At 37.7% G+C, this 25,723-nt stretch overlaps 1 protein-coding gene across 1 annotated transcript in view; it reads right to left on the bottom strand.

Moving 5' to 3' along the window:
- Window positions 1-16: 16 nt before the first annotated feature.
- Window positions 17-25,723, bottom strand: part of plxnc1 (plexin C1) — a 44,123-nt gene continuing 18,416 nt past the window's right edge. The window contains exons 14-31 of the mRNA XM_053642377.1: window positions 23,857-24,018; window positions 23,660-23,762; window positions 23,450-23,551; window positions 20,674-20,777; window positions 20,511-20,552; window positions 19,755-19,879; window positions 19,114-19,312; window positions 18,809-18,961; window positions 15,335-15,503; window positions 13,898-13,998; window positions 13,657-13,732; window positions 11,928-11,962; window positions 11,394-11,489; window positions 8,223-8,386; window positions 7,079-7,229; window positions 5,395-5,535; window positions 5,179-5,253; window positions 17-3,757 (exon numbers count right to left, since the gene is read on the bottom strand). Coding sequence (XP_053498352.1) covers window positions 3,653-3,757; window positions 5,179-5,253; window positions 5,395-5,535; window positions 7,079-7,229; window positions 8,223-8,386; window positions 11,394-11,489; window positions 11,928-11,962; window positions 13,657-13,732; window positions 13,898-13,998; window positions 15,335-15,503; window positions 18,809-18,961; window positions 19,114-19,312; window positions 19,755-19,879; window positions 20,511-20,552; window positions 20,674-20,777; window positions 23,450-23,551; window positions 23,660-23,762; window positions 23,857-24,018 — 2,103 coding nt within the window. The 3' untranslated portion in view covers window positions 17-3,652. The remainder of the gene's footprint in view (window positions 3,758-5,178; window positions 5,254-5,394; window positions 5,536-7,078; window positions 7,230-8,222; window positions 8,387-11,393; window positions 11,490-11,927; window positions 11,963-13,656; window positions 13,733-13,897; window positions 13,999-15,334; window positions 15,504-18,808; window positions 18,962-19,113; window positions 19,313-19,754; window positions 19,880-20,510; window positions 20,553-20,673; window positions 20,778-23,449; window positions 23,552-23,659; window positions 23,763-23,856; window positions 24,019-25,723) is intronic.

The raw sequence follows: 25,723 nt of genomic DNA, 5'->3' as shown, positions 1-25,723 counted from the left end.
AACAGTCAGATATACAGTTTAAATATATTTTTTAAATGAAAATTTATAATGGGATACTGAAATGAATCGTGTGTTTGTTCATGATCATGTCTTTGTTCCTCTTGACTTTAGTAAAAGCCATATAGGTGTTAAGATTGAAATGGCAGCAAGTACATCGCGTGCAGGCTGTGTTTGATCTGGGAAGAGTTGTTAGATATCCTTATAATATCCTTATAATCCTTATATCATCCTTATAATATCCTAATACTCCTTTTATTATCTTTATGATGTTCTGCTTTCCTTCTGTATGTGTGTGCGTGGCAGCCTAGGCCTCTGTGTGTGTGTGTGTGTGTTATGTCTGCATGCCTGACCTTGACTGTGTGAGTGTGTGTGCCTCTGTGTGTGTGTTTCTCAGCCTGCACTCCTCAGCTCCTATATTTCTCTGTGAATAATAAATCATAATGTTAATCTTAAAGTGTGAATCCAATTCATCAATACCCGCCTAATACCATTTATTCGCTTCTGTGTATCCTAGGTGCCCGTCACTTTTCCTTCTCTCCTTTACTGGAGGGGCTGGATTTGGATCTGAACACTCGCTATCAGCTCGCGCATCTCACTGCTGACATCACTATGCTACTCGACGTTCTGCGCACCCCCTCTGGAAATGTGGGGTTCCCCCCACCTCTCAGATACAGAATCCACCCCGCGAATGTGTGCATTGATGCCTCTACGCAGACAGACCCTCTGCCTGACCCTCCCTCTAGCTATCAGACAGAGGATGATGTGACCTTCTCTGATCTGGGCTCTGACCATTCTCTCTTCTCACCTGCCAGTCCCGAGTACTCTCCTCAGTACACCTCGGCTGGCTATCCCACGTCCCCAGGACGCACCCCATTTTATCACCCGTTTTCTCCCTACCGTTCCCCCCAGTATTATGATCCCACCAGTCCTGTGAACTCTCGATAAAATTACATGCTATTCATACTTGGTCTGTGAAACCTCAGTAAACTTACATATTAATCATACTAGGTCTCCCTCGTGTTTATTTCATGTATTTTTTATACACAACAGGCCCAAAGAAGAGCACACGTGCAACAGCTGAAGCCCAAAGAAGAGTACATGTGCAACAGCTGGAGCCCAAAGAAGAGCACACGTGCAACAGCTGGAGCCCAAAGAAGAGCACACGTGCAACAGCTGGAGCCCAAAGAAGAGTACACGTGCAACAGCTGGAACCCAAAGAAGAGCACATGTACAACAGCTGGAGCCCAAAGAAGTGCACACACACAACAGCTAGAGCCCAAAGAAGAGCACACGTACAACAGCTGGAGCCCAAAGAAGTGCACACACATAACAGCTAGAGCCCAAAGTGCACACACATAAAACAGCTGGAGCCCAAAGAAGCACACACACACAACAGCTGGATCCTAAAGAAGCACACACATAAAACAGCTGGAGCCCAAAGTGCACACACACAACAGCTGGAGCCCATTAGACTGTACAACCCCTCAGCATGACGTTCACAGTCTCAGTCCGGGGGACATCATCACAATGTACTGTATGTGGAATGGAAGCTCAGTTACACTTATAGTGTGCAAATATGTGATAGTTTGTAAGCACCATACAACTCCAAGTATTTGGAAACAAAGTATCTTTTTCAAAGATATTTCTACACCAATAACTAATTATAATAATAATTAAAGCTGCAAGCAGCATTTCTGGGGGCCAATCACCCAGACTCGGTGAGCTGCACATTCACAGATGTGCTACAATTGTTGCCTAAGCAATCACATGAAAGCAGAGCCATAACTTTAAGCAAAGGGATTCAAGAGTGATGTGTAGTTTCACTCATTGATATGTATATTTTGACTGCATACAGTGGTGGAATTCTCAGACTGTAGAAGGAAAGGTCTAAATGAACATCTGGGCAGCAGGGTGGCATTGCTGCTGCAGCTGTCACTACTGCTGTGACCTGTTGTGTGACCTGTGGTGTAGCAGTCTGTTGCTACTATGAACTTTGGTGCTGACTGCTACTGCTTTAACCTGATTTTTTTTTTCTCCTTGCAAGTTAAAAACATCTAAGGTATTTATGCTTTTTCTCATTAGTTTGGGCCTTTTCCCCCCACTTTGTGCAAGTATATGAACCAAACTTGATATTAAACCCTTTCAGTCATGTGTTGTCTGTATAATAGAACACTGAACGGCTAGAATGGCAGCAGACAGTTGTTTAGACCAGTCTCAAGATGATGTGATCTAAATTAGGTGAAGATTGCAAAAATGGTACTTTGATGGGAGCATTTTTTGGAATGTTATTGTAACTTTTGACCAGTAAGTGGTGCTGTGATGACATTTGTTAAATAGCCTCAGGGCATGGTGTTGAAGCTGCCTAGATTTGTGTCAGTGTGCAAGGTCATTGCCGAGCCACAGCCTCACATCCTGTTTGGCAGATTCACTGTCCCACTACGGGCAAACTGTTTGGAGTATTCAAAATTCTTTTGATAGTTTTTGTGAGGCTTAGTCTGCAGATTATATATGCCAAATTTGGTGATGATTGGACAAAATTTGTAGTAGCTGTAGCGAATCTTTTTAAAAAAAATAATGTCGGAAAATCTCATTAGGTGAAAACTGACATCATAGGGTTCAAGAGTTCAATGCATGACATCAAAATTGACATGCATTGAACTCATCTCAAACAAAGAAATCCAGTGATGCCTGACTTTTACATTTTGGATACACAGTTCACAGGTTATGACCATAAACGTACTTCCAAATTAGGCCCAAATTGGCCCAATCGTGGTGCTAGAGCATTGGCAGCAGTTGGGCTAAATTTGGTCAGAATGTTCCTTAGACCCTTCCCAAACTGTCCCAATTTTCACAGAAGAAAAAGAAGAAGTAGAAGAAGTAGAATAGAATTTACTAGTTTAAGTAAATCACTTTCCCTTTTCGTTTCTTAAATATATTTTTTTCTCTGCAAAAGACTAAAACTAGAATGGCTACAGAACATACACAAATTGTACAGAACAAAATGAGAAAAACGCAGATTCTTACAAGCTTTTTGCGCTATATTGACACCGTGGCACTGTTGTGCATCTGTAGGATGTACATGGCTATGTTTACTCATCATCTGCTCTCACACAGGCCCAATGCACCCTAAAATTAAAAATATCTAGCCTTATGCTATATTATATGGAAACAAACACGGTTTTACAGTGGTGAAGGACCAAAGTCACTGTGCACATTTTTGCTTGAAAAGATGACATTGCCAGAAAATTTTGGCTCATGGTACAGCATGACAAGTTTGCTTATGTTAACATAATTGTAAATATAATGCTGATAACCTTTTCTCTGAGATCCTTATGTAGGATCCCAATGGTTTCTTTTCTAATCGTTAAAGATGGGTAGTGGGAGGCATTATTATGTTGATGTGAAAATTGTTTTTATCAATCATATTCACTCGGGGTGTGTATTTAAGACACGCCCTGGCGTTCACATTAGTGTTTCTGCTCTTGACGACAATCAGAGGAAAAAGAAGTGCAAAGGTTCTAGTTTAAACCGAACTCCTCATGTGTTGGGAGTGATGCTCAGGCTCACGTTGCACAGGTTACTTAGGAGAAGAAAGGCAAGGATGAAGATCATGGGGAATATACAGTATTTTGAGTGTTGAAGGCACATTGGCTCAGATCCATGCACTCCTTTTCGCACTTTCAAAAAGTTCCTTCACACGATTCATTTCCTCTTTCAGTCCACAGGAGGTGTCCTTTTGCTCTAATTGCTGTACAATCTGTGTGAACAGAAAACCACAGTTGATTATGGACAAATCATCAGGAGATCACTACTGTACTGCAGTGATAGAGGCAGCATCAACCTTGTATATTTATCTGTTATACATTAAACATACTGATTTGTTTCTCTGCTATTTTCTTTCCTGTCTTTGCATCTTGATGTATATCAGGCTGCAGTAAAGCCAATGTAAGATGCAAGTACGTGATACATACAACACAGTATGTTGAAACACAGTATGTGTTGAAATGTCTGAGGCAAACAGAACTGAAACCAACAAAACTGTGCCATGGAAAACTACTGGAGAGAAGTCAGCAAAATATCTGATAACTTAATCAGTGATCATTTCAGGTTGGGATTGTTAAAAATAGTTCATTTAATGACTTGTGGACTATTAATGTTCATTTTGTCTTTATGAGCATGTAGATACAGTGGCCTTATAACAGATTCAAACAAACATATATTTGTTTATTAGATATAATTTTTAAAAAGGTTTCAAAAGCCAGGAACAACTGAATATTTCCAGTGAGCATACTGCACACACTGCACACACAGATTTTTTTTTATATATATCTATTACTATATTCTTTTTTTATTATTTCTTTCTTTCATTCATTTTTTAAATTCACAAACTATAACTATACTTTAATTTAATTTATTCATTTTGTTTTGATAATACAACTATATACTCCTGATGCAGATGTTCTACAGAAAGCTTTCTGTCTTCTTGTCTAATGTTACTGAGTAAGCAAGCTAACTATGCTTCGAAATAATGTCTTTCAGTAATCACAAACTGTTATTGACAGTTGACAGCAACAGCCATCTAGCAAAATTTTGATCAGATTTACTTCAGTTTGCATTCCAGAAAGATCAGAAAAGCTCACTGGACACACTATCAGAATCTTCTATAGAGTTGGACGCACTCAGATGGTTTTTGCAGGCCATTTACTGGTGAAGGAAACTGACTTTTATTTCCAGTAGCTCTATTTTTAAAGTGTTTTTCAGTGTCTCTAAGGCATAGTGTTAAAAACAACCAGACCACAGACACTTCTGGATACAAAAAAAATATATATACATATTCTGAACAGAGAGAACAGAAATAGAACATACAGTATATGTGGTTGTGTGCGCGTGTGTGTGTGTGTGCGCGTGCGAGCGTGCGTGTGGTTAACACAACTGAAAATTGGTGTGAAGTGAGACTTGCCAGAAATAAACAGCCGGTTTCAAAGCCTTCATGTCTATTGTCTATAGCTGCTTCAGCACAAACCTCCAGTGAGCATTTATAAATGCCAAAAAAAGGACAACTAACATCCACTGTGAAAGATCTGGAATGTTTGATAGAAATGAAACTTCTAGGAATTAAATAAATGAATGAAGACACAAATGAAACAGTCTAGAAACAGAAAACTGTGTGTTTCATACCTCCATGAAATAGCGCTCCATGTACTTGTATAGCTCTCTCAGTGCTGCAGGTTCATTGAATTCATTCTCATGTTTCTGTAGCACATGAAACAGGTAATAGAACGTTTTAAGAGGAAAATATCATTGTAGCTGTGTTAGCTAATGATCATATAATATAATATACACAATCAGGCAATCTGGATACAATTAGTTTTTTGCATGGGGTGTGTGGCAGACCTTTGACTCTTCTTGTAGGAACACTTTAAAGTCCTGACTGCTGACAGATGGCTGATCCCTCACCAGCTTGTAGTATGTCTTCACTTCCTGTTTATACTGAGGAATGTCTTTTGCATACAGAAGCTTGTTGGTTGGTGCATGCTATTTTGATATAAAAGGGAACAAGGACAAGAAGGACATCATCATGCCAATGAGGTTAAGTTTTTTTAAATGGTTATACTATACAAGTTTCTACAGTCTGTTATGCCTGCTTCACATGGAATTTGCAGCAAACTTCTCATCAACTCATATACTACCCCTGAGGTTTTGTACAGTTAGTGTATACAGTGGCATAATGTGAAATCCCTTCACGTGCAAGGGAAGAAGCTCTGTGTGAAGAGGGGTGTCAGAGGGTTAAGGGATGAGTGGTTTCTTTGCACTGATGTCGATAAAAACTATATTGCAAAAAAAAAAACATTGACTGATGTTGCAGCACAGAGCGTAGGGAGGAGAAAGAGAAAGAAGTTTTTCCACGTATCTGATTTTAAGGCAGCTAATAGATGTTTTTCATATTTCCATGTCACAAATGTGGAACCATAAGTAATACTGTAACATTTAGAACAGTGTGTGTTTGGGACAAACATATACAGTATATATATCTAGCTCACTTATCTGGAGGAGGAATAGCTGCGTCGTGATGGTCTGCAGCAGGAGCAGGTCTAACACACTGCTTGCTTTTCTGAGTTTGTGAAAAACATTTCACCACACAGGATGAACAGTTTGATCTGTGCAATCAAGAGGGCATAGCCCAATGTTTTTGGTGTTTACAAGCCGGTGGTTTCCAAGTATTCAGATTCTTTGAAATGCTATAGACGTGTATGCTGCCTCTTAAAATCCTTTACTCATCCCAGTGAGTATGGCACAAAGCCATTTCTTTCTCACAAGCACATCAGTGGGAAATGAGTAAAAGTCCAGCTGTTTGCTTGAATTATTTGTGCATTTAGGGACGCTGCCGTGATTGTGAGCTGTTTTTGCTGCCATTGTCCACCATCTCTCCTGAAGTTTTGAAACGCTATGACTTAAACTTCCACATTTGCAAACATGGAAATGTGAAAATGGTCTATTGTACATTAATATGCTTATCTTGAACTGAACAAAACTTCATCTTCTAGCTAATGCCACTGAATGCATATGGGGTCCTTCTCCACAATACCATGTGTATTTATTGTATTTATACTGCATTTATCATTTTACCTGAAACACTGTAGTTTTGAATCTTAACTTACACCTTTGCACTACTTGCATTGTATGTAGTCATCATATACAGTAGGAACGTAAAACCTCACACTTTAAAATTTTTTATTGTGTCCCGTAAGATCCCAGTCCTGATGCACGATTGTTTTAGTATGTCTTTAGAACACATTATCTTTTCGTTCCAAATAATATATTGGGATACATTTTCATGTATGTTGCACTATAGTCCTGGACATGTGATTCTCCTTCTATAGTAGAATTAATCCTACTATAATTATGTATATCATCATCATCATCATCATGATGTACTATAACCCCTCAGGAGAGGTCATTGGGGCACTACAGACGATCTATTGACCAGCTCTCTCCATTAAATTTTATTTTTAATGTATATATGTTCATGGAGAGACAGGAAAAAATAATTTAATTTGTAGGTCATTTATGTGGTTACCTTGCCCAACTGATGGTCTGTGAGGGAGAAGGAGTCCATGAAGGCTTGAGCTATGACTGACAGGCAGGCATCCAGGTGAGGTGTCTTTTCAAGGTCACTAAACACAAAGTTGGGGTTCTTCAAAATGTTCACCCAGAAGCGCAGTGGCAGGCTGGGAGGGAAGAGAGCACTGTGTTTACATCAAGACTAACATGCTGCTCATATCAAATAATTATAGCACTGATTTCAGGTCCTTTTTTGACTGTGGCCCAACCTAAGAAAATTCAAAGAATGTAACACTAGTAGATCACTGCTTCATATTTGTACTTCTGGGAAGCCATGGGAGCTAACAATATTAATTGATGCATTTCACCACAGTATGATAGTTATTCAGAAGACATGATGCAAAAAGCCTGAACAACCCTTTGTGTGTTTGTGCTGTCATATGATGATGTATTGTCCATAAATATTGCTGCTATTAAACATCTATTTTCCATGAGAATATATATATATAGGTCAAAATAAAAAAAAATAAGTACACCCAATGGAAATTTTATTATTATTATTATTATTATTATTTATTATTATTATTTATTATTTTTGTTTACATATTTGGACAAGCAAACATTTGATCAAACAAACAATACATTAAGAGCCAGGGGGGTGTAAACATTTGAACAGGATGATCGGTGTAAATTGTTAGTATTTTGTCTTCTGGGAGACATGTAACTATCTTATTTAGCTTCTGAAGGGCGGTACTAAATGAAAAAAAAAAAAGATCTTTAAACAAAATACTAACAATTTACACTGATCATCCTGTTCAAATGTTTACACACCCCTGGCTCTTAATGTATCGTGTTACCAGCCAAATGTAATAAATTAACGTAATAAATGTGTTTTGCAAGACAACTGAGAACATCTGACAAACACTTCCTGATTTTGAGCACAAACTGAATATGATATGTCTATAATACAAAGAAATAAATGTGTAAAAGGAAAAAAAAATCTGTTCAGCCCGTGTTCAGCTGCTGGATTGGAGGACATACAGCATGTTTTATTGTGTAATTCACAGCGTGAATGTTAATGTTATTTTTAGTCATAATAAATACTTGAAGTACATATAATTGATGTCATGATAATTTCTCTGTGTGTTAAAAACCTGTACCTGTTTGTCTTCCAGATGTGAAGAACATCTGGATCTGTGATCTTTTTCTTCTCGGCTTGTGAATCGAGGAAATCAAAGAAGTATTTCACTGCTAAGGGAACTTTGTTGGTTGGCATTCCCCAGATACTCCGAAAGAGCGTCTCCACAAAGGAGTGAACTGCCACCTGATAGGAGTAATGAAAGGAATCTCATTGGTTAACTGTGGTTATGTAATGTCATAGCACAAAGCAAAAAGTAATTTTATATATTCCATATATTGTAATAAATACAGTATATTCATTAAATTATGCTATATGGCTCTCTATGATGCGGAAGAAGCACAGAGAGGAGTAAAAAATGTTTTGATTGTTATGGAGTCACAGATGTTTTATAGCAGTTTCGCATCTTTATCTTTTAAAAGTGAAGTTTCCAATCTTTAAAAGTATTTCCACACATATGATAGTTATAACATTAGTTATACAATAGCTTAGAGCAAGTTTTCTCCCTCCCTAACCCATCCTTCAACACTCACATTAAATTATGGAGAATATGAATAAAGGAACTGTTTAAATTCTGCCCTATGATCAATACTTGATTTACTTGAATGTTTAAATACAGTACATTTAACCTATTGCTTCTGGTCAGGACCAGCAGGGCTGTTAATAGCATCACTTGTGACCATGACCCCATGTGTGCAACCTATAAAAGGTTCCCACTATGATGCATGTCCTCTTTCCCAATCTTGTCTTGTCAAGAAGTTGAAGAAGTAGATTTAAACATGCCAATATAGCACTTATATATATGTGGTGGAAATTCTATATTTTATTTAATATTTTTTGCCACAATGGACTTTGTTGCTGAACAAGACACGTGGCCTGCTGTTTGAGAGGAGTGACATAATGGTTGGGGGTCCTTCCCTTTGGGTTAGCTTTCACACCCAGGGTGTTCACACACTGTGTGAGAGTTGCCCCAGGGCATCAGACATGTCAGGGACTGTGCGTCCACCCCTGAATGATTGCTTGCTATGTGGACAGTTCCAACAGCAAGTAACTATCCAGATAGAGCTCCTGATCTGTAGGCTAAAAGTTAAATACAAGAAAAGCCATGTGATACCTGCACAGAAGTTGAAGCTCTGAATCTCAACACACTGAAAACATTTCATTGTCTGGCAGGCATGACAGCAGTACCTCAGTGGTAAAACTGGGAATCCTATATCTCGGACCATTCAGGGTTGGCTGAATGTTCAACGACAGAGATGGAGGATTGCAAGGATGTATCTATGACTGTATGCCTTCCCACCCATATCACTGTTATGGATGACACTGCAGTATGTTCAACACACCATGCAACAAATATTGCTGATAACGCCAGTCTGGTTCTGCCTATTGATGATCAGACCATCAGACCTCCCATCAGACCAGACCAGTCTCAGATGAATGGATCACTGTGGCACGGCAGACCACACAGAATGAAATTGGGACTGACCTCAGAATACTATAATGTTTGCAAGGTGTCTGACACACTCTTGTAATTTTGCATGATCCATCTATATATGACAGTTGTATCCAGGCAAGTGGAAAATTATTTAACTATAGTAGTAGTTATAGTACACTATAGTAAACAATGTTTTAGAGTTTTTGAAGAGTTGACTATCAGCATCTTCTTCTACACAACAGGTTGTATTCAGAGTTGATGACTTAAGTCCAAATGTTAAGAGAAAGGTCATATAGCTGTTGATTTTCTGGGCCCTCTTTTTTCTTTTTCTTGAGTAGAGGTGTCCGAGACAGGGTTTTTCAAGTATCTTGATCACTGACTACAAAGATTTCCTTGCCAACAGCGATGACTGGCGAATGAGCATTTGAACCTTTTGGATCAAAGTTCGTTCATCCCTATGAGTTAATTTGGGACAAAATGGCACTGGGTCTACAGGTAGGCCCTTAAATACAGCCACAGGTGCGCTCCCAGTGAACTCCTAAGTATGAAGGTCAATCAAAAGCTTCTAAAAGTAATTAGATCAATTTCTGGAATCTTGCAGACTGTTTAAAGAGACAGTCAACATGGTGTATGTAAACTTTTGACCCACTGGAATTCTGATACAGTGAATTATAGCTGAAATAAATCAGTCTCTGATCGATTGTTTTAAAGTTACCTCTGATGTGAATAAAGCAGAAACTCTAAGTGGCTCACCAAAAGAAATGTATGGTATCAGGAAATGTGTGGAGTTGTGAGAAATGAGTTTGAATATCTTTAGTCTAGGATTAACTTTTTATCTCAACTGAATTGGCAGGAAGTGTGTGCACTGCTGACCCCAAATCAAGCAGGTCACATTGTGTCATTAGAGAGAGAGAGAGAGAGAGTGTGTGTGTGTGTGTGTATGTGTGCGTGTGTGTGTGTATGTGTCTGTGTATGTGTGTGTGTGTATGTGTGTGTGTGTGTGTGTGTGTCTGTGTGTGTGTGTGTGTGAATGTGTGTGTATGTGTGTCTGTGTCTGTGTGTCTGTGTGTGTCTGTGTATGTGTGTGTGTGTATGTGTGTGTGTGTGTGTTTGTGTATGTGTGTCTGTGTCTGTGTGTGAGTGTGTCTGTCTGTGTGTGAGTGTATATATATGTGTGTGTGTGTCTGTGTGTGTGTATGTTTGTGTGTGTGTGTGCGTACACGCTCTTGCACATAGATCACTTCATCAGAATAGGACAACAGCACAGAGCAAAAATATACAAATGTGAACAATTATTAGACTGATAAAGGTCAGCGCATTACAAAACCACAGATTGTCCACAATCTCTGTTTCAGTTTTCAAGAAGATGATCATTTAATCTCATTTAAATTGTGTGTGTCTGTCCTTTCTGTTTGGAAGATGACATAAATGAATAATTGTCGGTGAACACACCTTCTGTTACCGTTGATGTAACACATGTAATCCCAAAGTCAGCAATACTATCAGCTTTGATAAATCCAAATAGGTGGTGCATTACAATAATCTCCACCGGTATTTGGAAAACTCTCCTAAATGCATATGCGATAAGACAAATGCACTACAACATTGGTTATGACTAAGATTATAGGCACTTAAAGCCTTTTTTGTAAACATAAAGACTTAAAGTGCATTTAGTCAATGGATTTAGGAGCAAGAATTGGCTAAATCCAGTTTACAACAAAAAAGCAGTGGTTAGGGTCGTAATTCATCTAATCTCACCTTAGTGGATAGAAGTTTGGTGAGATGAATCTCTTTGAGCTTCAGTTTCTTCCTCTCTGGGTGTTCGCTCTGGTCTATGTCGATGTCTGGGTCAATCTGCAAACAACAGAATCACAAACAGTGATTAATCTAATATTCATTAATCCACCCCCCCGAACACACACACACACACACACACACACCCTTTCTTCCTGAGCCAAACCATCTTCATGTCACATATTCACTAAATGAACCAAGCTTGTTTTGAAGCCAGGTGTTAATGTACATGGAAATAAGAAAGGTTTATTCCTCGTCTGTTAATGTTACATTGTTTGTTATTATTTTGTTTGGATAATCCCTGTTTGTTTAGGGTACAAACTAATTGCATGAAGTTATTCATTTTATCCCAGCTGCAGTTTAAAGTGAAGAAGCAACCCAAACATTCACAATACTTACTGTCTCACTTATTCACCCTTTATCATACAGAAAATCTGTGTGAGGATAAACACTTTGCACACGCATTGAAGGGCACAGTCGTTTTGTGTTATGACTCACCAAGTGGAAGTACTTTGTAGTGAAGTTCTGTTCATCTGTAACAATAAAATGTGGTTAAATATTTAAAATGAATAAAATCTACTTCAATAAAATAGTACAGTATTTACAGTTAATGAATATGTTTTTGTTTTGTAGCCTGATAGATTTTTATGTGGTTCCATGGATTAGTTGTAGTGGTTCACATTACTATTCCCCCCAGGACCTCTGCCTCACATTTTGTTAATGGATTTGTTTGCTTGTGCATTACACTTTCCATGTTAAGTCTAACATGGAAAGTGTAATGCACAAGCAAACAAATCCATAACAATACACAAAAGTAAACTCTCATAAAATGATGAATGAAAAAAAGAGGTAAGATTAGGGTAAGGGGTGGGTTTAGCTACTGTGTGGCTTAATTTATCTACAATTACTGTATGTAGCTTAAACTACAACTGCCACAATTTCCCCTCGAGCCAGCGCTGCCATATTGTTGTGTGCTCGGAAAACCGCAGCGCATGTGCAAGCACAAGTCAGATATGCAAGCGCTTAGTGAACATGCTTTTTGGTTTTCAACGACAGTGACTTTGTTTACTTTGGACACGTGCTTTTGTTATGATTATGTTCTGTCTCCGCCCCCGTTTAGTCATTGGTTGTTTTCCGAAGGTGTGTCAATATGGTTTTCAGCTGTCCGTATTTACCCATGATTACGTTTGTCATTTAAACCCCTCGTGTCTCTGTGCACTTTGTGCAGTATTGAGTTTACCTTGTTACTTAGCGGCTGTTTCTCGTTTCCTGGTATTGACCTCGTTTCATGTTATTGACCTTGTTTCTCGTTTTGATTCCAGCCTAGCCCTGTTTATGCCCTTTTGCTGATCGCCTGACCTTTTGCATGTTATTAGACCATGCTTTGGATTACTGTTTTGGATTTGTCTGCCTATCTCTCTAATATAGTCTTTTACTGCAATTGCATCCGTCCTCAACTCCCTTACGTTCTGGTACGTGACAACAACAAAACAGACTCACTCAAAAATCCATTATACAGCATGAATTAGCTTAGTCAAGTCCTGACCAGACAGGTAAGCGGTAACACATTAAATTAGCTTCCAAAGGTTCTCAGAATAATAACTTTTGAAGACATGTGCTTGGAAAATTTGTCAGTCGTTCATTTCATAGTATGATGCCATGCATCACATGTCTAATGAGTCAGCATAGGAGAAACTGCCCATAGTCAACATGGGAGCAAAAGTAGGAAAAAGCTTCTTCTCTTTACAAAAAAAAAAAAAAAAAAAAAGGAACAGGAGATTTGGTTTCACGCTAACCAAAAAAAAAAGTTTGAACCAAAAATATTCATATAATATAGAAAGCACAGTGAATCTTAATATCTTTGTGGTTATATCATTGTGTTCTAACAGATTTTGGGGATAAATAGGAATTAAGAAGTAGAATCAAGTAGTTGTTAGCATAATATACTGTTATACATGGTTGAGTGCTTCAGAACATGATTAGAACAAAACATGCTAAATAAATATTATAAATGCTTACATTAAATTATTATAAATGTGAGTAAAGAGATTCTTTCACATAATATGTCAGTATGAAAAAGCCTATACGCCTGTTTACAAACACAACTCAACTCCACACAAGAACAAGAACTAAGGCAGTGCTAAAAAAAGGAAGTAAATTGTGTCCTAATAGCAAAGGTGTGTGATATGTATGATAAGCCTGACCTGTGTATAATCTTTACACTCACCTTTCAAACTAGTCTGTGGACTAAGAGGGGCGTGAACCTTTTTTGTGATTACTTTAAAGGAAGCTCCGTCTGGGATCTGTGGAATGAAACATGATGATGCACTCACACAAAACACATCAGGCATTTCATATTTAAATCACTACTGGGGTTTGTAAATATGTTCAAAAGTATTTGATCTAACACTTTATGTGGTAATCTAATACCATGCATTGTTATCCTAAGCTGTGTATTTGATACTTACTTCATAATGCTTCAGTGTGTTCAGCATAGTCACCTCCCCCTGCACCTCCGAGCTTCCATCTACTTCCTCTAGTGGCACAGAACTTCCTTCCTTCATATATTCTACCAGAGGACAAGAATAAATAGAGAAATATCTGTTATGTTAAGCCCCAAAATCTCAACTGACCACTAGATTTTCTCTAATACTAATAAAAAATACATTACTGCATGGACAGACAACCCCAACTATCCCCCCCCCCCCACCCATACTGTGCAGATATTTCCATAACACAGGTTCAGTTATGTTTGTTTGTTTGTTTGTTTGTTTGTTTATTGCTTTTTATGTCAACAAGAAGCTATTTCACGGAGTGGGTGGTTTACATGGTAAACAATGCCAGATGTAAAATTTACAAAACTATATAAGACATTTAAGCTTATGACAAGACAGAATTCTAAAATGTGTTCAGCTGGTACCTTCCTAAATGTTTCCATAATACATGTGGTTCAGTTTTGTACAGAAAGACTGATCTGTATTGTTACTGTTCGATACATACTCAGCTGCACTGTTTTCTTAATACAGATATCTGTTTCAAATACACACAGCACTACTAAAACTACTTCACTATTACTAATACAATATAAAGGAGATGTGAAAGTGTACGAGGTTGTGACACTACATGCAAAAATCAGTGGGAAATGCAGCAATTTTACAGATCAGCATAAGATTCTATACTAAAGCCTTTCGGTTAAATTTCACAATTTCTTGTCAAGCTATTCTTTAAAAAAACTTGACATACAGCTTCAAAAAGCTTCACTAATTTCAATAGTGAAGTTACCCCACTGAACATCTCTAAACATTTAGTAGTGTAATAACCTGAAAGCAACGTGGACTTAATTGGGATTATATGCCATGAATTTACACAAAATTGCACATAATATACGTAATAAGTGAGGAAAAAAATCTATGCAGTTTGAAAAATGATTTCTAAATAAAAAAGTAAAAGTGATTGAGTCAGTGGCAGTGACAGAGACTGATGTGGATGATGCTGATAATCAAAGTTATAATCAGCATTTCCTATTTTATCCTACACATAATTCTTTAAAATCTGTCAGTAATGCTGTTATGCCATAAGATTTGTTTATAAATGCAGATGTAGGCGAGAGTGGAATTGGAATATAATCATTATGTGATTTTCTCCGTTTTCACTTTTGGAGGTATCCACATGATAAAACACTACAACGTTACTTCTTGTTGAGATATATGCAAAGATAAATATATTTCAGTTTAGGCAAACTTATAGTTTTTAAAATGATATAAAAGAACATGTGAATGGTTTTTACAGACACATTTAATCCCAATTCAGTTTGTTTTTGTAACACTACAAAATGTAGAAAAGTTCAAAGGGGTGAATACTTTTATGCTGTGGAGCAGAATCATAGGTATACTGTATATACTGACCAATGCCAATATCTCGGAGTTGTTGAGTATATCGGAAGCCAAACTTGCGCTGGAAGGTCTGGAGGATCTTGTCCTTCACCTGATCTATTGTATCACATGTCAGGACATTGACTTCCAGTGGTTCGCTGACTTCTCCCTCTGTCCCTACAGCAAACAGCACCTTCAGCTTCTGTAACAGGCAGGAGAAGGTGGTGGAGAATTAATGGACTATAGTCATGTGTTACTCTAATGGAATCTGCATCCCATAGCACAGTATGGGATACATTCTGTGAATTTAAAGTGCAAACATTTTTGGGATACAATTAAGGACTGAAGGTGGCATCTTTGACAAACAGGCTAGGACTTGTTAGATCTATGAGATTTTGTGCCTCTCATGTGTCATTTAAATGCAGCCCAGTATCCCAAAAGCTTTGTGAAATAAGTAATTCACAGACCTATATGAATGATAATATATGTAGCACAATTTTAGCTCTTAATCAGAGATTGTAAATTAACTGACCAAAAATAATTAGTGTCCTCTCTCTAATTTCACCCCAAAAGAGATCATTTTACCTAATTACGAAACCCAAATGTTTGCTGTTCATTTCTGTAAAATGTTCGAAGTAGCGCCCACATCAAACTCAGTTGAGAAAACCTGGGGTCTCATCTATCCAAGCGTGCGTGGAACAAGTTCTAATTTTGAAGGCAAGAACCAATAAATATGCAGAAGTACACTTATCACATGTAAACACACAGCTGTACACAGTAGACGCATTCGAAATTGCCTAAATTCCTAACTCAATTTATCTAACTAAATTCTTAATTCACAGCCACACTCATTTTCATAAAGACATGGCTTCAAATCACCATATATGGTAATAACTTCCCTCTACGAATATCCAACAGGGAAACAACAAAGTGATCCACTATCGCCCTTTAGTATCTTGTCTTTAGCAGTGGAATACTAGCCTGCTGTATTCATCACTACATTCATCACAAGGTCTCGGCATATGCTGAAATGTATTGTTATTTACTGTGGGGAAAATAAGTCTTGGACAACAACATTTTTTTCAGTAAATATGTTTCCAGTGAGGTTATTCACATGAAATTTTCACCAGACATCAGTATTAACTCAAGAAATCTGGAAATATTAAGAATTCACAACATTAAAGTCCATAAATAAAATGTGCAATAAAGTGGAATGACACAGGAAAAAAGTATTGAACACTCTAAGAAAAAGCAGTTCTCCAAGGCAACGTAAGGCAAGGAACCAGCTGAAAGTAATTATACCCCCTATTTGTGCAAATTAATATCAGCTGGGTTAGTAAATTGATGGTCCATAAAAAGGCTTTATACAGAGAAAACAATAGGCAATGCACTCCACTGCTCACACTCACCCGCAAGACTCCATTACTAAAGAAAAGACATGTCGAAGCTCGTTTAAAGTTTGCTACAACTCATTTGGACAAGCCTCTGAAATACTGGGAGAGTGTAGTCTGGTCAGACGAGAGCAAAACTGAACTTTCTGGCTGTCATACTACACACCATGTTTGGAGAAGAAATGGCGCTGCACATCACCCTAAAAACACTACACCAACAGTGAAGTTTGGAGGTGGAAGCATCATGGTGTGGGGCTGTTTTTCATCACATGGTACTGGCAGACTTCATATAACTGAAGGAACGATGAATGAAGCCCTTTTCCGAGAGATTCCTGAGAAGAATCTGCTGCCATCCACCAGGATGATGAAGATGAGACGTGGGTGGAGCTTCCAGCAGAACAACGATCCAAAGCATACAGCAAAGGAAACTCTCAATTGGTTTCAGAGAAATAAAATCAAGGTGTTAGAATGGCCCAGTCAATCACCTGACTCCAATCCAACTGAACAAGATTTAAAGAAAGTGTTTAGAAGATTGAACCAAAATCACACTGCGGCCCATTAATCTCTTCATACAGGAAGTGTCTTGAAGCTGTCGTTACAAACAAAGGCTTCTCCACCAAGTATTAAATACATTTCAATTAACGTGTTCAATACTTTTTTTCCTGTCAATTTATTACACATAACTTTATTTATGGACTTTAATGTTGTGAATTGTTTATAGTTCCAGATTCCTCGAGTTAATACTGATGTCTGGTGAAAATTCTATGTGAATAGCCTCATAGGAAACATATTTACTGAAACAAATGTTGACGTGTCCAATACATATTTCCCCTGCTGTATTTTGAAACCTAAAGCATCTGTTGCACCATTATTAAGCCTTATAAATACCATTTTCAGTGAGTTGATGTCTCTTTCCAAATGCGTAGATACAACATATTTAAGAATAGTTATTTATTACAGCAGAACTGGGAAAAGAAAACTGAGAGAAATACAAAACTCTGGAACACCTATTTGTATGGAGGGCTGGATCGGTGCCAGCAAAATGGTTGTGCTGCTGAGATTTTCTATACAGCTATGTTTCAGGCAATCCTTGTATTCAATATTTTAAGCACTTGGACTTTGTTATATCATCATTGGTCTTGGGTATCCAGACAACACATTACTAAAATAAAAATGGTTGAGGGATTTGGTCCCCTTCATTTTAAACAATACTAACTGGCTGCCTGCGGATACAGATTTAAATTAAGCCCTAATGAGCAAACCAGAGGCGGCGGTGTCAAAGAGAAACTCCTTGAGACGACATGAGGAAGAAACCTTAAGAGGAACCAGACTCTATCCAGACTGGATAGTGAGATTATGAGTCCACAACTGTATACTATAAAGTCAAGCAGTGCTAGGTCTGAAGGTTGTGTGTTCAAATCCCATCACCCCCAAGCTGCCATGTTGGGGGTCCTTCAGTATCCTGTACGGACAAATGTACTGGTTTATGTGCTATTTTATACTATGTAAGATAGTACTTTACTGTTGTAATTTTCTTTTTACACTGTGGACATTTTGCAACGGTGTTCCAGAAGTTTGCCTGTGCGTCACAAATGACCTGTACATGAAACAAGTAGCGTTTTCTGCCCACATATTTCAATTCCTCAAAACTGGGGTATTTTATGGCTACATGTGCACAATCTATTTCCCAAATTACATTTAGAAAATCTGCTATGATGTGAAAACTCCTCATTATTGTGGTCTTTTCCAGAAAAGCAATGCATTGCATTCATTTTGCTGGCCTCTCCATTTTGGGGTCAGTTGCTGACAGAGACAAAAATGGGCACAAACTCAGCAAAATTCCCTGATCAAAGCTGCATGTGCTAAATCTTCAAACAAGGAAAGATCAGTCATTGTCTGCATCATCCCACCACAGACTAAGATGGCTTTTTATGTCATTCTTCCCTTTTTCTCCATTCTTGTTATTCCTATTATTAAACAATTTTTTGTACTATGCATATCGAAACCCCGTGTAAAAATTTGCATGATAATTATAAACCTAGAGACATTGTACAAGGACAGAAAACACATGTGAGAAATGCAGCATAAACAGCAGGAAATAAAAAAAGGAGCAAACCAGCTGGCTGAAGTTGAAGCCCTGAGCCTGCCACAGCAGCCAGTCTTCATTCAGTGTGTACAGAGCTTTCTCAGTCACTGCATCGACTGGCCCTTTAGAAATCTGCTGGTTTAGAGCTGTTACCATGAGAAAGAGTGGCTGACCAGCCAACTCCTGTGAAAATATCACACAAGAGCACAACTGTCAGTTTGCAGTATTACTTGTCAATCAAATAGATTGGCAGAGCAAAATGACAGATGGATGTAATGTGAACAGGCAATTAAAAACTGAGTGGTGTACAGACGTGACTGAAAGTATGGACTGACCCTAAGAAAGCCATAGAGGCAGATGGACATCCAATTGGTGAGAAGTTTTTCTACAATAGACTCTGTACGACGCAGCAGGAGTTTTGGCTGAGAATTGCTGGGCTGATCCATTAGATTCTGGAGTAATTCCTCCATCAGCTGGGTGAGGTATGGCAGGTCACTATGTAGGGTTACAGTCAACAGTGATGCCACGGCACACCTGAGAGCCAGTGTGAAAAGACAAACAGACCAACAAGATCACAAAGAATAACATCTCAACCAACCAGTGCAGAGCAGAATTTATAAGGATTTAAAAAGAAAAAATCATCATCAGGAAAGTTAATGTTGCATTTTGTTATATGTTCTGACCAGCAATACACACAAGAAATCATAAACTGTTCTGACATCAATTCATAATTTGTCTGTTTTAAATAAAATTGAAATTTATTTATTATGTATATCATACTGCTCAAACCTGAATGGAAAAGACATTGTTAAAGCAAGTTCTTTGTGACAACCAAAGAATCAAAAAAACTGATCAAGCTCAAAGGTCATTGCAAGAGAAAGGGGAAATAAAACTTCTACTTTTTTGTTTTGCCAAGAAGCCACTACAGTAGTTTCCTCTTTATACAGGTGTCCGTGGTCTAAGATGGCAGACTCACTTGTCCTTTATGCTGAAGCTCTTTTGCTCCTCCAGAGCATGGACAAAGCAAGTGAGAAAAGTCTGATCCCGAATCAGTGCAGAGAAAGCTTTGAATCTTTCATCCATCTCTGCCTTCACTGCATCCTGATCAGAACACATCAGAATCAACACATATCTTTTGACTCAGATTATGAAAGCTATCATATTTATTACTTTATAAACATAAACAACTAGTTCAAAACTGCTACAAAACTCTACTCCATGAGTTGCCTAATCCGACGAAAACAGATCTACTTTATCATAAACATGCTTGAGCAGATTAGTATTAAAGCTCCCATGTGGTTTCAACAGCGGTGGAAAACCTTTTCAGTAAGATAAAAGGCATTACAATGATGTTACAAAAATTAGACCTGTTCACACTGATCAAACTAATCATACACAGTAATGTTAGTATTAGATAGTGGAGTGTTCTTTGAATAGTAATACTGTTTTCTTTCATTTCTGAGTTGTCTCAATTAAATTAAACCATAGCATATGGGATGATTCATACCTGCAGTGGGTGTTACAGTATGTGCCTTTTGAATATTTACAAAATTGTACTACATAAATAGTCTGAGTAGGTGGAAGTTTTTATAGCTGATAAGGAAATGGCTCTGTCAACACACATCATCACATCAGAGGAAATGAACTCTATATAAACTACATCACGAAATTTTGTTAATAATGTTTCCATGTTTGTATGAGCTAAACAGATTCTACAGTAAAAGAATCTCACCTGGCCAATTTCTTTGATCATCTGGTTTGCTAAAGGCCCGCCCTAAAAATACAGTAAAATATATCAATTAAATCCCACAATCACAAATCACACACTAGCTCTCAAGTAAAAAATATAACTTCAAGTGTCACATTAGATGATCAGACAATTAGCATGCACAAACCTCAGGAAAGAATATTTTTAAAGCAAAATGTTTATAATCTAGGTAAGGAATGGCGCCAACATTTTCAACCAGATTTGAACTCTCTGTCTGCAAATCCACAAATCCTGTATAAAACAGAACACAATCACATTAAAATCAGAAGTTCATTTCAAAGAATTTTAAGGAACTCTATTCAACTAAAACTTAAGAGCTTAGTGCTCTGTTAGAACTCAAGAAATCTTCCAGTGCCTTACTCTATAGTTCTATTAAACTGTTAGAAAAAAATCGATAACCCTTCAAGGTCCCGCTGAAGAACCCTTTAATATATATTTTTTTTTCTGGAACCAGATGGCAACATACTTCCTTACCAGGAAGGAACTAGAACTGTTTAAAGGAGCTACAAACCCATAACTATACAAAAAAACCTTTGAAGAACCATTTTCCTATGAGTGTATGTCATATACAGTCATATGAAAAAATAAGTACACCCCATGGAAATTGTTGGCTTTTTTGACATATTTGGACAAGCAAACTTTGAATAATTTTAGAAATAGTGCCTATTAATGAAATTGAAAGACTTGAACAAAACCGCAATAAAACCTCAATCATTTGTATTTCAATCAGAAATCAATAGATAGTGAGTTTCTCCTATGGATAAAGTAAATAGTAAATGGCCTCAGAAGCTAGTATTGCCCCCTTTAGCAGAAATAACTTCTTGTAGGTGTTTTGCATAATTGTCCATCAGGCTTGCTGGAATTTTTGACCACCTTCCATGCAATATTTTTTCAGTGGCAAGATGGATCTTTTGAAGCCATTCCTTGGTGGATTTGCTCGTGTGCTTAGGATCATGATCCTGTTGAAAGGTCCACTTTCGGTTCAACTTCAACTTTCGGACAGATGGCCTCACATTATCTTCAAGCACTCTTTGATATGATGCAGAATTCATAGTTGAATCAATGGATGAAAGCTGTCCAGTCCCTGAGGCAGAGAAGCAACCCCAAACCATAACATTTCCACCACCGTGCTTCACAGTGGGTATGAGGTGCTGCTCCTGAAAAGCTGTCTTTGGTCTGTGCCAAACATGTCTGCTGTTACTGTGGCCAAACAACTCTATCTTTGATTCGTCTTTCCAGAGCACATTATTCCAAAAGTCTTTGCCTATATGCTCACTGGAAACTGTAGTCTTGCAAAGGTTTTTTCCTGGCACGCCTCCCATGCAGGTCAAATTTGTGCAATGTCTTTCTGATTGTAGAAGCATGCACTTTGACTCTGGAATAGCCTTCCTGATAATGTTCAGGGTTCAGGCACAGTCTCTCAGATTAAATCTAGATTAAAAACACATTTCTTTAACCTAGCATTCACATAATGCATCTCATAGCCTTGTTACACAGTCATCTCTGATAAAACGATAACAAATGCACATGGTTATCTCTGCCTGAAATTCAGTGAACAGCAGCCACGCTAATCCCCATTTTTTCCTGTTCCTACCTCGGGATGCCCATCCCAAGATAATCAGTGAATGTGCCAGCTACAGCTCAGAACCAGCTTCTACGAAGATTCCAGATGACACTAACACCTGCTAACTTTGGATGATACCAACGATCTACACATGTTGCTTCTGGGATAGCAGTGGGCTTGAACCGTTCTGCTATCTGGGCCGACCTGGACGTTCCTGGTGCCCTGCTTCTGGAGTGCTCATCGCTTGGAGGCCATTCACTGTTGCTGAGGATGACCCCATATGGACAGCCTAGGGACACTGGGAAGCCATGGAGATGGAATTGGACTGCAACTACTGTGGGCAGTTTTGGTGAGGTGTCTTTTTGAGCCCAGATCTCCATTAGAGGACAGTGCATGAATTCAGCAGAACAGACTTCATGTTGAGACTGTGGTGAATCTCCTGATTACACAGCTGCACTTTTGTTTTATCATGTAGCACACAGTTATAGAAGGGATTTATTTATAATCACGCTATCCGTTGTTACCCAGATGAGGATGGGTTCCCTTTTGAGTCTGGTTCCTCTCAACGTTTCTTCCTCATATGATGGGAGATCAGGGAGTTTATCCTTGTCCCAGTCACCTCTGGCTTGCTTATTAGGGACAAATTCATCAATTTAAAATTTAGATTGGAATTGATATATTTCTGTAAAGCTGCTTTGTGACAATGTCAATTGTAAAAAGCGCTATACAAATAAAACTGAACTGAATTGAATTGTATTTGCTGGGACGGCCGGTCCTGGACTAGTTGGCAGTCATTTGAAATCTGTGGAACTTGTAGATTATTTTCCTTACAGTGGAATGATGTATTTCAAATAATTTGGAGATCTTTTTAAATCCCTTGTCATAGGCATCCACAACCTTTTTTCTGAAGGTCTTACAGAACTCTTTAGATCTTGGCATGATGCCAGCACACACCTCAATAGCAAAAGGAACACCAGACACTAGATATGAGAGGGATATAAATAAGACCAGTTCCACCTGCACTCTCTAAGCAGGTTCTAATCACTGGCACCTGATCTTCAACACCTGATTCTAATTTTATGGATTTAAAGGTGTGATAAATGTAGGGGTGTACTTACTTTTTCCATGTGACTGATCTGTTTTTTGTTAATTGAAATTGGGAAGATTACTGAAAAATCTAAATTGTATGTGTCATTTGATAGTGTATCACCTTTATTAATAGGCACTGTTTCAAAGAGGATCAGATGTTTGCTTTTCAAAATATGTAAAAATAAATAAATAAATAAAATGTCTCTATATATAAAGCTACAGTAGACAAATTGTTCTAAGTGGGATTTACCTTGTCTGATCTCATTTCTGATCTCATTCTCCATCGTTTCCAGATGTACATTCATTTGTGCATTCATCTGCCGTTGGCTCTTACGGTGGATAAATACCCCAGCTAGACAAACAGACAGATTCAGAAATACTAAGCATCAAGCTGAGCCAGTAACCATGGACAAATATACTAAGAATAAAACACAGAAATCCCAAACTGGTCAATACTCACCAACAGCACCAAGAACAATCAAAATGATTAATGCGAGAAGTATAAATGGATACGCAGCCCCCGGTGTCTTCAGTACAGTTTCAGTAACATTGACAAGTCTAATCTGAAACAAAACAAAACATGTACATTACTATTCAGCAGTGGTCTTTTTAGGGTTCCAACTAATTTTTTGCATAATAACAGAAATAAAGTCATACCCTGAGTGAGTCCACCTTGATTTCACCATCCTTATCTCCTGAAATCTTACAGATCACAGCACTGGACTTAAATTCCACTATTTTACACTCAAACTGCTTTTCTTCCTGTATGCCCCACACCGTTAGCTCCTCTTCAGTCAAATTCAATCTGTCTTCCTTTTTCTAAAGGTGGAAAGTAGAAGCAATAAAGCAAATAGAGCAAACAGACTCTTTATTATATTGGACATGACACTTGTAGTATTTTACCTTAAAGATCAAAACACAAAAGCATTTGCATACCCATTCCAAACCACTGCAGTTTACCAAGTAGGCATGTGCCAATATTAAGCTTTTATATCATGATTTTTTTTTTTTTTTTTGCATATTTGGAAAAGCAAACATTTGAAAGAGTGCTTATTAGTAAAATTGATACACTATCAAATGACACATAAAATTGACATTTTGAAGTAATCTTCACAATTTAATGGAACAAAAAACAGATAAGAAAAAGTAAGAAAAAGTGGCAAAAAGAAGTCTCCAAGATTTCCAAAATTTCATCACAAGTCTTGCAACTATTGGTGTCAAAGTGCATACTTCTACAATCAGAAAGAGAAATTTGACCCAGGGCTGCTTCGCTGCCTGAGGGACTGGACAGCTTGCACCTATTGATTCAAATATGAATTCAGTATCATAACAAAGAGATAATCTGAGGCCATCTGTCCAAAAGGGTGGACAATTGGTATTGGTGGACAATTATGCAAAATGCCTACAAGAAGTTATTTCTGCTAAAGGGGGCAATACTAGCTTCTGAGGCCAATGGCGTACTTACTTTTTCCACAGAGCAATATCACATCTATTGATATTTCTGTTGAATAAATGATTGAAAAAGTTCATTTTCCTTGTGGTTTTGTTCAAGTATTTCAACTTCAATGTCAAAAAGCCAACAATTTCCATGGGGTGTACTTGTTTTTTTCACATGACTGTAGATATCATTTGTGAGAGTCGAGTATGTTTTGCAATATTATCACAATACTTTGTTAGTCTCCTTAGCTTCTTAAATAAATGAGTAATGATCAATTGAAATGTCCACAAAGCCAATATTGTGCTATGTAACTGATTATTGGCTCATGCCTGTTCACACTAAAGTCTCTCTTCTGGATATTTAGTTCAGAATGTCTTCAGGATATTCAGTTAATCTCTTTACCTATGTATCAAGACCTTTGTAATTAAAATGAGTCAAATTAGAGCAGGGAAAGTCAAACCGTGCTTTCAGTGAAGGCAATTTAACACTCATGGTCTAGCAGTGAAAGTCTGAAGGATTCATTTCCCCTGGTTTTACCTGCTGGTTTGTGAATTATATTATTCTGATCAATGGACCTCATTTATCACTCTTTTAGTAAAATTGTGTGTAAATGTTTTTGCATAAGCCAAAACAAACAAACATTTTCTGCTGGATTTTCAAAAGTTTTGGAAATTACGTTTTTCTTTGTACTTGTGTGCCTATATTTATCACCCATAAAGTGCAAAGCATGTTCCAAACACAGCTCATTCACTTTCTGATGACCACAAAACTCCATAAAAGATAAAGCACACAGACAGGCCCAGCTTCTGTTTATACGCTGCCATTTATTTTGTCATAATTGAATGATTCATTTTATTTGTCTTTATGTATGAGTTTGTGTTGACTTGCTTTCTTTATTTTTATATTCTTTAATTAATGGCAATAAAATAAGATGAAAAGTTTTCACAAAATATTCTCGATAGTACTCTGAGTCCCTGATCTAGTGAATTTGCATGAGGATGTTTTTTTTGATAGACTCCAAAGCACTTCTATAAGTTGTTCTGGAAAAGCCCGTCTGCTAAATGCAGTAAATGTAATTTTTAAAAA

Source organism: Ictalurus furcatus, chromosome 14, assembly GCF_023375685.1.
Source record: "Ictalurus furcatus strain D&B chromosome 14, Billie_1.0, whole genome shotgun sequence".
Lineage (NCBI taxonomy): Eukaryota > Metazoa > Chordata > Actinopteri > Siluriformes > Ictaluridae > Ictalurus > Ictalurus furcatus.
This window is presented reverse-complemented; position numbering and strand designations above follow the sequence as displayed.